The sequence below is a fragment of the Scaptodrosophila lebanonensis genome, unplaced genomic scaffold, assembly GCF_003285725.1.
Source record: "Scaptodrosophila lebanonensis strain 11010-0011.00,11010-0021.00 unplaced genomic scaffold, SlebRS2 tig00000043-arrow-pilon, whole genome shotgun sequence".
Taxonomy (NCBI): Eukaryota; Metazoa; Arthropoda; class Insecta; order Diptera; family Drosophilidae; genus Scaptodrosophila; species Scaptodrosophila lebanonensis.
In genome coordinates, this window is record NW_022060545.1 from 5,656,370 (window position 1) to 5,673,191 (window position 16,822).

The window sequence follows — 16,822 nt, forward strand, 5'->3', positions numbered from 1 at the left end:
TATAGGCGCACGAAAATAAAGAAAAATTATTCTATGTATAGTAGTTAATGTCCAGCATAAATAATAGCCATGGCCACAAAACACATTAGCCATTGTGGTCGGCATGGTGTGGCGCCAACTGGCGTAGATGCGACATTTTCGCGTCCATCTTTGCATTAGCGCTCAATTTAGCTTTTAATGCCGCTTCCGTTGCCTCAAATACAAATTCAATTATTCAAACAAATACACAGACCAACAGGCACAGACACATGACCATAAAAAGTTAAGCAACAAATTGTGTGACAGACATTTAGGTTTGGTATTTGGTAGTTGGCGTTTGGCGAACCCCAAAACGCACATTAAATGACGGTGAAATGAGGGCCCGAAAGGAATTCTCACAGCACTGACACTTATACATCGAGTCACTTAAATGCGTTCCAAATTCATATAATTCTATTGCTCATATGCTCTGTGTTTTGCAGACAAACAACTTAATACTAAAGCACATACCAATTTACACTTAGAGGAGAGGAATTTGTCTTGTCATTTTAATTGGATGTTATAATTTAATCAGATTTATATTTGATTTTTAATAATTTTATTTCCTATAGCTTCAGTTTGATAAACAATTTCCTTAGCTGAAACTAATCGGACTAGAATTAGATTCACGGTTTAATGTTGAATATAGAAGAGGTTAATGTTTTTTAGCTGAATATGCAAGAATTTTACATTTTAAGTTAACTTTTTTTTCTTTTTTATTTATTTGAGTTCGAGGAAAGGAATTAGCTGGGCAAAGCTTCAAATATGATAACCAAAAAGGATCAGCTTTCATAATGAAACAATTTCAGACAGACAACAACTCTCGTTCTACAGAATATTTGTGATTATTTCTTGTTCATTTATTGCATTCAGTCGATATTTGAAAAAAGTTCTTAACCAATATATTTGTTGAATTTTGAAATCCACCCAAGTATTCAATGAAGTGTAAAAATTTCTCTAAAAGCGCAGATAAAATTGAAACTTTCGCAGAAAAGTGAACAACAAAATCTTTGAATGGCCTTTTTGTCAAAGTGTATGTCAAGCGGATCAAATTTTTTATTTCTATTTACTCACCTGCATGGAACGGCGACTGGAGCCGCTGTTCGAGCGCGAAAGCATCGGTGGCCGGCGCTTGGTGGCACCACGTCCAGCTAGCAAATTATTTAGCAGAGACGGGGAGCGGGCACAGATGAAAGCGTGGAACGAGGAGACGGTGAAAACGCCGAGCTTGTTCAAAGTGTTCTTCGTTGGTCGCGAGACGTGCGTGAGCAGCGACTGAAAAATATATAAATTTTTGGGATATAAGATACAAAATCGATGAGCCATACGATGCCTAAGCCATACATATAGATACATACAAGTATTCTATTCTATATAAATGTGAGTGTAATTTTAAAATTAAGTTAATCTCGTGCATGTCAAAATGAATTTAATTTCATGTTAAGTGCATTATCCCCGGCCCACACAAACACATTCAAACAGATAGCAATCAATTTACAGCACAAAAGTTTGCTTTTGCTCTGTCCATATGTGTGTGTGTATGGGTGTGTGTTGTATGTATGTAAGCCCTGGGTCGGACACAGACACCCAAGAGCCGACACCCAACGCCGACACTTTAAAGCATGTAAGTGGCTCTCGCTGCTTGTACTCGTAGGTGCTGAAGTTGTTTGAGTTTTGCGGTTATTAATAATAAATGAGCTTCCTTTATGCGTGCTGCCTGCTATTTGACTGCAGTTTATGCTCGGCCCGGTCCCTTCCCCACTCGTCTTTGTACTCATCTTCCCTGGGATACTGCAGAGCAATCGCCATAAAAAGCGCAATTAACTTCCAACCCTTACTCCATTTTCTGTTCTCTTCATCTTGTAAATCTTTTTAATGCTCTGCAAAATTGTGGGCTGTTGGTTTTTCGGTTCGTGGGAAAGGGAGGAGGGAGGAATGAGGATTGTGGTTGGCTCTGTTAGTTTGTTAGTGACGTCTGAAGTTGTTGTTGCTGTTGTTGTTGTTGGTGCTGTTGCTGCCCCAAGGATGATTGGGGATGGGGGTGCAGTGCCCTTTGCTTTTTAAGCTCATTTAAGACGCTTAAACAGTGTTATGGAGATTAATTGTACACGTTTTGATTCTGTACACAGAATTAGTGGGACTTTTCATTGTGACGCAATTCAATTGCTGTCTTGTGCACGAGTATGTGTGGGTTAGTAGGTAAATGTAATTATAGACAACAAGGAAAATTTATTGCTAAATGGGGCCATGCTCAAAGTTTTAGGTGAGTATATATTTTTGCAGAAGTGTTAATCTTTTAACTTAAGAGTGATTTGTTTACACCTTTGTCTATTTATGGTGCTTCAATGGAATTTTGCCTGCCATAACAGTAAGAGATTAAGTTACTTGTCCTCAAGATAGTAATTACAATTAAATAGTCTGAATGAAATCGAATATTCATGAGAGCTCTATCGAACACTGTCCAGTATTTAAAGGCCAGAGGCAATAATTGTAGAAACTGAGAAGGAGCTACATATCCTCTATCTGCTCAGTGCATACTCAGCCCAAAGCTGAGAGACGTAACATACTCCAGGCCACATATTTATGAAGAACTTGGAAGCCTGGCCTTGTCTGCAGACAATGAGAAAAGTCAAACCTATGCTCCTAAGAGTGCACAGTTTAAATATTCTTATTACTTCTTTAGTTAATTACTTAATCATTTCAATTATTATAATTAAGGCTTCACATATAATTAGTACTGCAAAAAATGTACTCATTATTCAAACTCAAGCTGATTCTGCTCATAAATCTTCTTTCATTGGCTAATCGAAGGTCTGTCCTTTGAGTTGTATTTCTTCACAAGCTGATTGTAGGTTGTGTCGATTCTTCTTCCTTTTAAGTCGTCTTAATTTCTCAGTTCCAACATGACATTATATTCCCCTTTTCCTTAATAGATGATCTACTGATTATGCATCGCACAATCCCTTTCGGGTTTTATGCTCAACCTACAATGAATATTTTCGCCATCTCTCAACAGCGCGAACTGTCTCTTCCTTTGATAAAAGGCGCTCTTTTCAACTGCCTTAGAAATCACTGACCGGGAACGGCTGTGAGAAGGGGCTAGCTAATAAATCTTTCCCCACCGCGTCTGACATTCCGTTTTTTTCTACCTTTTAATTAATTCTAAGCCTCTCTCTGGTAAGTTTTTTCTAGCACTTGGCTGTGAGTCGGGGCATATCTATTATAGATATTATTGTAATTTGATTAGATTTCTCTTACTTAGGCTATAAGCTTTCTAAAGTTGTTTATGTATAAAATGTACAGATATTGTTGACAGTCAATGTTTGTTGACATAAATATTGCGAAATAATAAAAAATAGAATAGAAATAGTTTCGCCTATTATATAATTATCTACACTCTTGCTGAAATCTCTCTTGAATCGTAACCACACGTGCTGCTATAAATAAATGCCAATCGATGGGTATTAATAAAGCCAATCACATGGCAGCTGCATTCTACATCTATGTACATTCCTTGACATTAAGTGTCCTCAATGGGAAACCTTTTGAATGCGCAATTGCGTTAAATCACAGCCAAGCAAGCACTCACATATTTCCATTAATCGTTGCCAATAAATGCCAGAGCGCGTAGTTGCGCGGCAATTCAAACACACACACACACACACACACACTCAACCATTAGTGAATGTATGTGTGTTTGGCTTTCCTTTCAGCAAATTGCGGCAAATTGGTTGCGAATTCTACTCACCTTTGGATTTGGCAGCTCGCCGCTCTGGAGCGAGGCCATGTAGCAACGCAAGCGGAACTGTTCGCAGTGCAAACGCTCCAGGTTCTCCTCCCATTGCAAAATCTGAGTCTGTATCTGATGGCGTGTCTCCTGATCGGTGACAACTGATTGCTGCAGCTCTGCCATATGCTTCAATTTGTGATCCTGCAACAGAAAAAATAGAAGAAAAAAAAGAGATGAAGACCATATGAATACAAGCAGTCATCGTTAAATCGCGTAAGCATCTGATAGATGCCCTGCTGATGATGATGGTGCATGCTGAATGCTGAATGGTGAATGCTGAATGGTGATGAAGATAGAGAGCCACGAGGCACTCATGATATGTAGTTATGAAAGCACGAGCACGGGCATGGCGCATCATTAGCATTTCATGGCAGTCGCTGCGTTTTTGTTGTTATTTTAATGCAGAGCAGAAGCTGTGTAGCTGTAGCTGCCATTTGACGAAAATACATAAATCACGCGTCATGTGCAGCAGCAGAGTTTTTGTTGTTGCTTTCGTTGCTGGCGCAATTCAAATATCTCTTGATGCTGCCCCTGATACTGAAGTGCACACACACACACACATACATGCTTATATATAGATATATGTGTATGTGTGTGTGTGTGTGTCAGCTGCTGGTGATGGTTGCATAGTGGCATACGTAACACATGCCCCTCTTTTCATTACACACACACAAACACACACACACATAACGTTTGACTTCCGCCGCATTGCTGAGCGCGCACCCCTGCCCCAAATGGCAGTCCACAAGAGCCACTGCCACACCCCTGGTCGGAGCCAATACCAATACGAATCCCTATACCCTATACCCTATCCCCAATCCCAATCCCACTTTCACGTGCATTTATATACGCTTGCATACATTTTATGGAGCACGTGATTGTTTCATTTCGGTTGCTTTTTTGCTCCACGAGCAGCGCGCTTCTTGTTATTGTTGTTATTGTTGTTGCTGCGCTGCCGTGCTTGTTGTTGTTGTTGTTGTTTTCTATTTCGCGCTTGCATAAAGCAACGACTCCTCGTGCGGCAGTTGTTGCTTTTTGGCTGCTGCATTCAGTCAGTCAGTCAGTCATTCAGTCAGTCAGTAAGCTGACAATTATTTGCAGATGTAGTTGCACTGCGGATGCAGCTTTGAGTGTGTGTGTGTGTGTGTGAGAGAGTGCGTGTGCATGCATTGCTCCAACCTGAATAGGCACTTTCGATGTTCGACATTTTAATGAATGTGTGTACACACATAAACAGCAATAGCTTACCAGCCCTATACACACATACACATACATATAGAGGTGTGTCTGCAGTTGTAATTGTTTGTGTGTATGCGCACACTTAAGCCTTTCATTATTTATTCGCCTTAAAACAAAACAACAACAACAAAAATGCCATTGCAATGCCACACACAAAGCACACAGATTTATCAACATTTTCACAATTTTCTATCAACTTTCATGTTGAGCCACAATGCACACCCAGTGTTCTATTTAATTTTTCGTTATTTCATAAATTTTAACATCAATAAATCCACATTTGAATATAAATTTGTTGAATTTTTTACTTAATTCTTAGTTGTTTATTTAGTACGCTTCGCTGTTTTCAAATAAATTATAAATTTCATATTGAACACACAACTCATATTGGAATTGGAATAATCAACCCAAAAATAAATTTCATTACACATATCAGAAGATAAATATGAAATGAAATGAACAGAAATACACAACCCTTTGATGGATATTGGTAGCTCTTTTCATTACATTTTTAAGTTAATAATAAAACTTTAAAGCACTTTCAACACAGAATGGACAGCAAAGGAAAATTGCCTAATATTGCTTCAGTACGACTAGACAATGGGCAAGCCAAGGAATGTGGGTTTAACTCCAAACCCAAAACCAATGATGTAGAAACAAACTATTAGTTTGTTCAGAATAAATTCATTTGAATTGAATAGGCATATCAAGAAAATTGTAGTACAATAAAATGCAATTTTATTAAAGACACAAAACAACAACTTTGCAGAGAAAATAAATTGAATTTAAGAACTTCAGGGCATTGATATATATATACTACATGTGTATGCGAAATAACAATCGTAATTTGGAAATTGCGCATTTTGTGAAAATTAATAATCAGCAAAAAAATAATGAAACTTGCACCAAAACCTAGAATTGACTGTTGGGAGTGTACTGTTTTAAGTACTTCTATTTCTACCCTCTCCCTACTCACTGGACATACCTGATACATATAATATACATACATGTGTATGAGAAATAAAATTAAAAATTAAAAATTCAATATTTAGCAAAAAAAAAAAAAAAAGAAGGAAAACTTGCACCTAAATCTAGAATACGCTGTTGGTGGTGCATAGTTTTAAGTTCTGCTATTACTAATCTTTTTCCCCTAATTGGGGCGTGTATTTTCAGCCCTGACATTAACTTTAAACAATCAAAGTTAATAAATAGAGATAAGGGTTTACATAGCCGCGTACATTTATTTTTTTAGAACAAATGTTCGATGTCAACCATATTTATTATTATGGCGCACTATTTCGCTTTAAAATGAAACTGAGTTGGTTTTGTTGAAGTTTTTCTGTTGATCGTATGCATAAATTATTATTTTAACGCACCGTGCATTATTTTAATTATTGAAGCCCCTCTTTTCCTTCTTTTGAACAAATTAATTGCTACGACAAAATAGTAAAAAGTGTCAAGATGTTTTGAATAATGGTTCACAATCGCGCAGTTTCTTCGCAGTAATTTTAAACATATCGGAACTATCTAAGAAATCGAGGTACAATTTTCAAATCGGTGTAATTATTTCACATTAAGAAAGTCGCTGCAACTATTAGAAATTAATTTATTTCCATGGCATAGTTATTTGGCCTTAAATAGACACTCATTTTCCCACGGCATGCTATTAAAAAGTGTAAGCATTAAGCTCACTAGTCACTAAATTTTATGCCCGAATAAAATTTAATACGCTATTAATTTGACGATCTTTCTTAGAGTCCGATGCTACTTTGATGACGGTTAATGTTGATGGCAGTTTATAGTGAAACTTAGTTAATTTAAATGTGTAGAGTGACACTCTTGAGTGCCAATAAAATTTAATACCCACATACTCGTACAGCATTGATTGTTAACCCAACCAAGCAGTAACTAAACTTTACGAACCAAAGCCCACTGTGTCTGTCTGTCTGTCAAGTATGGGAGAAATGACTAGGGAACTATGAAACAAGTGGCAGACGTAGTGCAAAATTTGTAATTATTCAACACAAACACCTGGGAATGGAAGGACGCAGCTGTAAACACGCTCGGCATAATATCGGCAATAAATGGCGGCGGGGAAGGAGGAAGAATACGACGTGCAGCCAAACTAAAATGGTGGCATTAAGCGAATTGTGGGAGAGGGGCGTAGAGGGGCACTTGCCAGTGTTGCACGTAGCAGGGTGCGATTGAAGGCGACGCCATCAGACAAACAAAACCCAAGTAATGAGCCCAGAGCAGAACACACACACACACGTCGACATGCACTCAAGGGTTAATGGCAATGTTAATAGGCTTGTAATTGCATGCAATTGCATGTAAATCACAACTGTTATTGTTATCGATGCGGTTGTTGTTTTTGCTGTAGTTGGTGTTGTTGGTGTTGTGGTTGTTGATAGCATTGCCGGCTGTTGGCATTGTTTGGCGTCAGCTACGTGGCCATGTATATACATAGTATGTGTTTTTGACCTTTTCTTTTGACAGCCGCAACCTGAACACGCGCTCTTATAAGTAAATGCTAGACAACATGCAATGTAAACATTTGATTCGCATTCATGAATCATGGGTGAAGAAATGTCCTGTTTCCCCTGCTCTGACACATGTCGCCCGCCAAGTCAGACAACGACAACAATTGTGGCTGCAAACTGCTATCTGAATGCCCACTTAATGTGAATTTTATTATTCTTGTAATCAACTGCATTGGCGACTTTTGGAGGTGGCATTCAACTTGTTGCCCCTCCCCTCGCTACATGTTTTTTTTTTTCTGCTGCTACTACTACTATATTGCTATAGCTATGTAGGTGCGGTTTACTTGGTTTGTTCGACTTGTCTATTTAGTTGCTGCTATTTAGTTGTTCTTGTTGCCGTTGTCTGCTGTTGCGTTTTCATTATGCGAGTATGTACTATAAGCGTATAGCAACAGCGCTCCCCATGCGCACATTTGTGAGTTGCTGTTTGTCGGCGGTCGCCGCTTGTCGGTCTGCCATTTCCGCTTCCTTAGTTTGTTCAGCTGCGTCGTTGAGAGTCGAGTCGAGTCGAGTTGAGTCGAGTTGAGAGTTCATGGTTTCTCGTTCTATATAGAGTTTCTCTAGCTGTATTTGTTGTTGTTGCTGTGGCATATACTTTTACTCTAGAGTACAATTAAAAAATACATTTTGCTATTGTTGCTGTTGACGTTGTTGTCAACATGTTGCAATTGTTGTTGTTTTTGTTACTTTAACCGTATGACTTGGCAAAGATGCCACAACAGCAAAACCGTCATTACAACGTTTTGCCAGTAACTGAAATAACAATAATAATAATAATAACAGTAACAAAAAAGCACTGAATGGATGTTGAATTGTATGCGAATGTGTGCGTGTGCGTGTGTTGTTGTTGCCTTTTTTGTATGTGTGTATCATATCAGCTATTTCACTTAGTTGTGCAGCTGCTAATGGTGCTCGTGGTCGAGCAAACTCACTCTTGCCAAAGCTGATAAGTCAGCTTTGTGAATGTTTCAACAGCGACAGCAACAACAACAGCAACTACAACCACAATGGCCCTTGCACTGACTGACACTGACGATCAATTAACGCAGTGTCCAGGCCAAGTTATTGAGTTGTGTTGCAACGAAACACAACCCAACCAAACGAGAGGAAAAAAATTAAGAAAAAATTGTTCGCACATTGCAGATGGACAAAGCGGCGTATACGTAACGCGCCAGCCAAAGGCAATCAATGGGTCGGGTCTCTATACCAGTACAAGTACTATACTATATGAATGTGCTAGAGCGGGACACGAAGTGTATTTTTTTTACATGACCCATTGACGCAATATTTTAAATTTAAGCACGAATAAACAGGAAAATATATGATTTCTAGAAATGATTTCTTAATTTTACCATGAGTATATAAAATCGTATATAAAATGTAAGCTAAAGTCCATGTAAATTAATAAACCATTTCTCTTTTTAAATATAAAACCATATTTAACGTTCGGTTAATAAAAAAAATTAAGAAAAAGTTGTTTGCACGGTGCAGACGGACAAAGCGGCGTATACGTAATGCGTCAGCCAAAGGCAATCATTCAGTCTCTATAGTACTGGTATATGTTAGAGCGGGACTGTATTTTTTACATGATCTATCGACGCACTGGCACATTCATGTTGCTGTTTTACATTTAAGCACGAATAAAAGTGACAAAGAACTTTTTATAGAAATGATTTTTTACTTTCGTTCAATCATGAGTATTTAAAATGTAAGTTAAAGTCTATGTAAATTAATAAACCATTTATTTTATTTAATATAAAACCATATTTAACGTTCTGTTAATAAAAAAATTAAGAAAAACTTGTTTGCACGGGGCGGACGGACAAAGCGGCGTATACGTAACGCGCCAGCCAAAGGCAATAAATGGGTCTCTATAGTACTGGTATATGTTAGAGCGGGACTGTATTTTTTGCATGATCCATTGACGCACTGGCACATTCATGTTGCTGTTTTAAATTTAAGCACGAACAGGGACAAAAACAAGATAGAACGCTACAGTCGAGCAAGCCCGACAGTAAAATAGCCTGTACTCTCCACAAAAAGGAAAAATTAAAAAAAAAAAAAATTAAATTATTAAAAAAATGAATGAATTAATTAATTAAAATAATTAATTAAATTAAATTAGAATACATGTTTATGTTCAGTTTAAACAGCATACATTTACATCACGTACCTATGCGTGTTTATATGCGTGTATGTATGCAGCACAAAGTTGAACCAAAGCAGCAACAACAACAACAGCTGCGGGCAGCGCTGCCGACAGAGCTGCAGGCAGCGCATGAGCAGCGATTTTACTTATGGCTATAACTTTCTTCAGAATTGACCTATCATGATGAAATTTGGCACACGGACACATCAGTACTAACAAAATGTACATACCAAAATTGAATTAAATTCCGAGAATTACGGAAGTTATAAGAAAAAATATGAATTGCGGGGGAGTGGGGGGGTGTATCAGAAAAAATAAACAAACTCGTTCTGCCTAGGGCTTATAGGAACCTTGATACCAATTTTGGTTATCCTAGCTCTTGTACTTACTGAGATCCTTGCGCTCATACAGACAGACGGACATGGCTATATCGACTCGTCTTCTCATCCTGATAAAGAATATATATACTTTGTGGGGTCTGCCACGCCTCCTTCTGTGTGTTACATACATGCGCACAAAACTAGTATAGCCTTTCACCCTTTGGGTACAGGCTATAAAAACTATTTCTACAAATGATTTTTTACTTTCGTGCAATCATGAGCATTCATGAGTATACTTGTATAAGATGGAAGATAAAGTTCATTTGAATTAATAAACCATTTCTGTTATAAAATATAAAATAATTTCAAGTTTCTGTTTAATTATCAACTTAGTATGGTTCTTATATCTTTATGTCTATGTATAAATTCTGTGTTGGGCGGCAAAAACCCAATTCTATTATGTGCGTGTCATGTGGCTGTCGAAAATGTGATTTCGTGTTCCTGATTTGAGGTCGGTCCTCTTCATTTTCCTCTTTTAGTTTCTGTTCATGCTGCTCGCGGCCATAACCTCGACGCGCCTTTTGACATGGCCTGTACATTAAATGGCTGCTCCATTGCAGTCAAAAGTCAAAGTAAAGCAGCTCGAGGGTCTCTAACCGCAAATGCTCAGACACACACACACACACACACACACACACTCTTGGTCACGTGACACATACGTGTGTGTATATATGATTTTAAATTTACACGCACACACACACACACACAGACACAGCAGAGGCAAATGCGGCAAAATCAACAATGCCGGAGTTCGAGTGCAGGACACGTCAACAAAAGGCCAACAAATTTCATGTATGCACAATGTGTCTGTGTCTGTGTGTTTCAGTGTGTGTGTGTGTGTCCTGCATAAATGCTGACCACAAATGATGGCACATTATAACGTGTGAGGTTTATGAAAGCTACGTTCACAAACAACTACATATACCAACAGGAACAACAGCAACAAAAACAAAAACAGCAGAGCCGAGGCTTATGACCAAAACCCGCAAACGCTGGCAACAGCAACCAGTGCATGTTTACTGCTCGGCATTTTTATTTAGGTACCTTACCCTGGCTTTTCGCTGTTGACAATTGAATTGAATTTGGCAGTTGAGCATTGGGAGCAGGAGCGAGCACAAAACCACAGACTCATTGAAACATGGACACACAGTAGCACCCTAGCTGCGTTTATTGCATTAGCCATGATAATACTATGAATATTAGTGTAAGATATGTATATGTAAATACCTACTGTACGATGTATATATGAGAATAAGGAATAGTCATTCGTAGACTTTAATATTAAAACGATGTTATTAAATAACATTATATGGCATCTCTTAAATAATAAGAGACATCTGACAACGCACATTTGAAAAACCAGCGGCAAGAAAAAGTATGTAGGTATTCCTAACTTAGCAGTCTTCGAAGTTAGACGCACTGACAGAAATTATTTAAAAGACATTATGTAAAGTGTAAGAACGTATTTGAATAAAGTATACTAGTCAATAAACTATTGTATTGGGACCCCCTGACATCCGCCTTACATTAGAAAGAAATTCATGAATTAATGCCATCCGTTCAGTTTTTGATACAAACATTTCATTCCTATTCCAAATGATTCATTCTTTAAAACATAACATTTTGCTTACTTAAGTAGCTTTCAGTAGATTTCTGATTCATATTTTTCTAGGTAAAGAGAACTGAAATTTCCAATAAGAGAGAGTATTTATAAGTGCCGCTTATGGAAATGGTTAGATATGAAAAAATAGATGCTACTTCTCAAAGTAAAATAAGTATTTGTCTCACTAAGAGGTTCATGTTGCAGATATATCTGCATGTTTCCTGGTTAACTAGTTTTGACTAAACAATAAATATTAAACAATATTGCACAAAAATAATTGCTGAGACAATATTTTATTAACCACTACCGATTAATAATGTTTTTTCAATTAACTTCAGTTTGTAATGTAAACCTAAAGCTACCTAAAGGATTTGAAAGAATAATTTCAAGGGCTCTTTGACAAAATCCATGGAATCTTAGCTTTCACAAACTTGAGGATTATATCACTAATGCCATAGTTCTCGGGCATCAGCTGTCCCTGGAGCAGAGTTATAATAGAAAACTGGGGATGTATAGCCTATACATATAAGTATGATGTCTAAATAGCAGAATGTGCTTTTTGGCATAACTCCATCGCCACGAAGCACATTTTGGCAAGACAAAAATTGAAGAATAAAAAAACTTTTGGCCAAACAAATCAAAAACCAAAGCGCATTTAGTGCAGCCGTTGCCCAAAACTGTTCAGATTATATTGAGCGGGTGGTGAAAGGTGGGCTCCGGGAGGTGGCAATGTCGGCATATGTCGACCATATGCCTGGCCATTTCCTGTACAAAAGTAGCAAAAATATTCACATTCCCATTTTAGTGTGCAGTGTGACCGACAGAAAAAAAAAGAAGCAGAAAGTACAAACAAAAAACAAAGCGAGGGCCGGCAGCAAAGTTTTTCTATGGAACGACAACATATGTGAGCATCGCGCTCGGTGCTTTCGGCCATATTTCTTGCTATAAATTTCTACTTTTCGGTATTGCAGGGATGCATTAGTTTATGCTTGCTCCCACCCCCCCTCCCCCCTCCATTCCACAAACAATAGAGCACCGCAATCAGCACTCCCTTCATATATGGTTGTGTGTGTGCGTATTTTTAGTCAATTTTAAGCTGCATGCGAAAGTTTGGTTCATCTCGTTTTAGGCAAAACTGAGACGGCAAGAAGCCCCAGGAAATCGGGTATATTCTATGGTAATTATAAACTTTATGGTTTCATTAAATTTTTATAAAAATACTTTTTAGCTTCTGCTGTGCGGTTTTTACAAGAGCTTTTGTTTCACATAGTTTTTTGGCTCAGCTTGTGATGGTGCTGGTGCTGGTGTTTGGTTAGTTTTGGTTCGATGGTAAGTTCTAAGCATCAGCTCTTCGTTTTTCCTGCTGTCCTGTGTGAGTTAGTGTCGGAGCAAGAAACATCTCACTAATTAAGTCGACGTAAAAGTTAACAAAAACATCCACATACATATGAATGTGTTTGTTTTGTTTTACGAACATGCTCGTAAATCGGTTGCCTGCACCTTCCTGGCTTAGTGCAGCCGGAGGGCAGAGGGATTTTATACGGAAGTATTAAATCATTTTAATTTTGGCTCTCAAGTACTCTTTAAATGTTAGGGCGAAATTTTACAACAAATGGCAGCAATAACTAAACTTTTCTATTGTGTGGTCTTCAAAGAGTGATATTAAATCTACAACTGTTATTGCACTAAAGTGCTCTGCATTTAATAGTTGCTGCAAAAATTAAACTTTCGAGTAGTCAGGGAAGGACTCAGCACTTAATTATAATGGAGACTATTAAGAATTGCATTTCTATTTTAATTTTTTTATTACACACATTAAGTTAAGTTTTTACTTCAAAGAGAGCCACCAATATAAACAATCTACACTTTTTAAAACTTGATTGCTTATAAGGTGCGAATTGAAGAACAATGAAAATTCTTTAACTTGGTGTTAAAGATAATATTTATAATGTATAATTGAAGTAGTTACTATGTCGCTGTTGAGCCGAAGAATACTTTCGTGAACAAAAGAATTATTAGATAAAACTTTAATATTTTGTTCAGACTCAAAGTCATGTGCCTTGCGAATATATAAATATATTTTTTATAATTTTTGATTCCTAATGAAATTAACTTGATTATTGAAAATATGAATACTAAGAATATAAATTTCCTTATATTCACAAAAGGTTAGGTTCGAATTAGTGCGGCTTGGGAACACATAATTCCTTTATTACATAAAACTACTTGTATTTATATTTCAATTTTATATAAACTAGACAGGTAATGTTTGGGAACTGAGGGCTCAAAAGTGGGAGCAAATTGCAGCCAAATATCGTATAGGAAACATTTTTAAATATACTTCTTTAAGAATGAATAAGATGGTTATCCAGCTAGTTACTGGTAATTATTAACAATTAATGTGACCCAATAACCTTCTTCTTCTGCAAAATGTTATCAAAATTATTTAAATTAGCACTGAGGAACATTTCTGCAACCCACTCATATTATTCAATTTTTTTACATTTTTCGTTTTATTCCATGATTGTGAAATGTAATCTTTCTGCGGTTCAGCACCATCGGGTGACGAGCCCTATTTTAAATCCATATCGTATGTATTATATATTCCAGTATGCTTTAATCTGCTGTATATTATAGAATAAGCTGCGTTCAAAATTTAAGACCTCTAACACAAGAACAACAACAAGAGCAGCAGGAACAGCAGCAGAACCAGCAGAACAACAGCAACAACAACGATTTAAAAACAAAGTTGCATTCGAGCGCGAAACGAGGAAAGGCAACTTGGATGCTGCTATTGAGCTGAAATGACAGCAGCCATTGCAAATTGAAAGCAGGCAAGTGAGCCTTGTTTAGACTGCGCCATGGCAATTGCACACGAGGACGACGACGAGCAGGAGCAGTTTCAGTTGCAACTGCCGCGGCCACTGCCACTACAACTGTGGCGCCACTGACAGCAGAGGTGGGCACAGATAGATATGGGTAAGGACTGTGGCGGCGGCGACGGCAGCGGCAGCAACGGCTGTCGTAGGAGTCGTAATTAGAGCGTAAAAACCAGAGCGTACGAAAACCAAACGCGTTGCAGCCATTTTTTTTTTTTGTTTTTGCTACTGCTGTCGCATTGTGTGCAAATGTATGCGTGTGTGTGTGTGTATGTGTGAGTGAGTGCTTTATGCAAAAAGAAAAATAGATAGTAGCGAACTAGAAAGGTGGGAGCAAACGAAGCAAAGTGCCGCCCCCGCACTGCCCGCAACTGCTAGGACCAAAGACTACTGACACATATATGATTATTTCCGAAAGGTGACAGCTGCCTACATACACACTCGTACATAGACAAATAGACAAAAAACAAATAGAGGCAAACAGCCGGCAAGTCACTGGGCGTGTGCCGGTCATACAAAGTGTGTGCTTGTGTGTGGCAAGACAAAAACGAAGAGCACACGCTGTTGCTCTTTTCAACGTGCCGAAAAAAAGGATATGGGTATGTCCCCATCTACCCACACAAACACTTCATGAAATGGCAGCTAGGCGTCAGCAGCGACACATTTTTAATTTCATTCATGGCATTCGCTCGCGGACTCCTCCCTACCACCCTCCCTCCCTCCCTCCACCACATTTCATTTGTGTGTAATTTAGCTTATGCTTCGTTTGACTTCTTCTTTATCAACTGCTTTTCTTTTCTTTTATTTTTCAATTCTTTTTTTTTTTATTTCTAGCCCCTCAAATTAATTAACAACGGCCAAATGCATTCCATTTCGGGCCATGCCCCATGTCCACGCCCACTGCCACTCCCTATTGCGCAGCATTTGCTCTTCATTTTTGCTTTTGTTTTTCATTTAATTAATATTCATCAAACAACTTAACTTAAGCAACTGGCAAATAACTACAACAAAAACAATGACAACAGAGCAGCTGCAACGGAAATGCGCTAAAATATGGAAAGAAAGCTGAAGTGGGAAAGCAGACTTTGAAATACACTGTACACATTCGCGTGTGAAATAGAGCAAACGATAAAACTATTCAATACTAGTCATGAAAGAAAGAACACATCGAATAGATTAAGATAGATATTAGGCATAACTTGAAATTCTAATTTTCAAATCGAAAGCTTCTTATAAAAGCTTAATAATATAATGTGAAGAAAAATATCTGATATACTTATTTCACTGATAACACTATAATAATGTTAGTTTGTAATTTTTAATAGATAGTTTGGCAAATCCCTATTAAAGACATATTAAATATAACATTTCAGTAAGCGATAAAACTATTGAACACTAGTCTTGAATGGAAGAAAACATCAAAAAGAATGACAAGGCAAGAGGGACTATTAATCTGGTAAGATAAGTATTAGATACATATAACTGAGCATTAATCTTCAAATTCTTATTTTAAAATAAAAATCTTCTTATAACAGCTAAATGGTATAAAGTGCAGAAAAACATCTGATTTACATATTTCACTGATAATACTATAATAATGTTAGTTTATTATGTTTAATAGATAATCACGATCAATGACGTATGAAATATAACATTTCAGTACATGATAAAACCATCATATACTAGTCATGGAAAGGAAAGGAAGAAAATATCAAGAAGACTAACAAGAGAAGAGTAGTCATTAATCTGATAAGATAATTGTTAGACACAGCTGATCATTAATCTTGAAATTCTAATTTCAAAATATAGCGCAATCTGATCATATTATTTAAAATAAGGCTTCTAATAACTAAATTAGATTGGTTTATAATTTCTAATAGATAGTTTGTCAAATCACGTTTAATGCTTATAAATTCTTAAAATATCAATGAAAATCGTTTCTGATCGATAATTCAAATCTGTCATTAAATTTTCCAGAGTTTTAAGGGACGATAAAAAAAATGATAAAGTAAAAGACAAGACTGGTCGAACTGGCAAGTTCGGGAATGTTATTAAAAATGCAAAAACGATTCACATCAATACATGCAAGTACATACATTCTATGAAGTCTAGCACACCCTTCTTTGACGATTTGAGGGTATCAAAACGTCCATCTGAATATTGCACTCATTGTAATGCCAATGGGCGTTGCAGAACACTTGAAACTTACCCACTCTGCCAG

At 37.3% G+C, this 16,822-nt stretch overlaps 1 protein-coding gene across 8 annotated transcripts in view; it reads right to left on the bottom strand.

Annotated features, from left to right (window-relative positions):
- Positions 1-16,822, bottom strand: part of LOC115623071 — a 129,648-nt gene that overhangs the window by 47,848 nt on the left and 64,978 nt on the right. For all 8 annotated transcript variants that reach the window (XM_030517273.1, XM_030517271.1, XM_030517270.1 and 5 more), the window contains 2 exons: positions 3,767-3,949; positions 1,093-1,293 (listed from right to left, as the gene is read on the bottom strand). In XM_030517273.1, the coding sequence (XP_030373133.1) occupies positions 1,093-1,293; positions 3,767-3,949 (384 nt within the window). The remainder of the gene's footprint in view (positions 1-1,092; positions 1,294-3,766; positions 3,950-16,822) is intronic.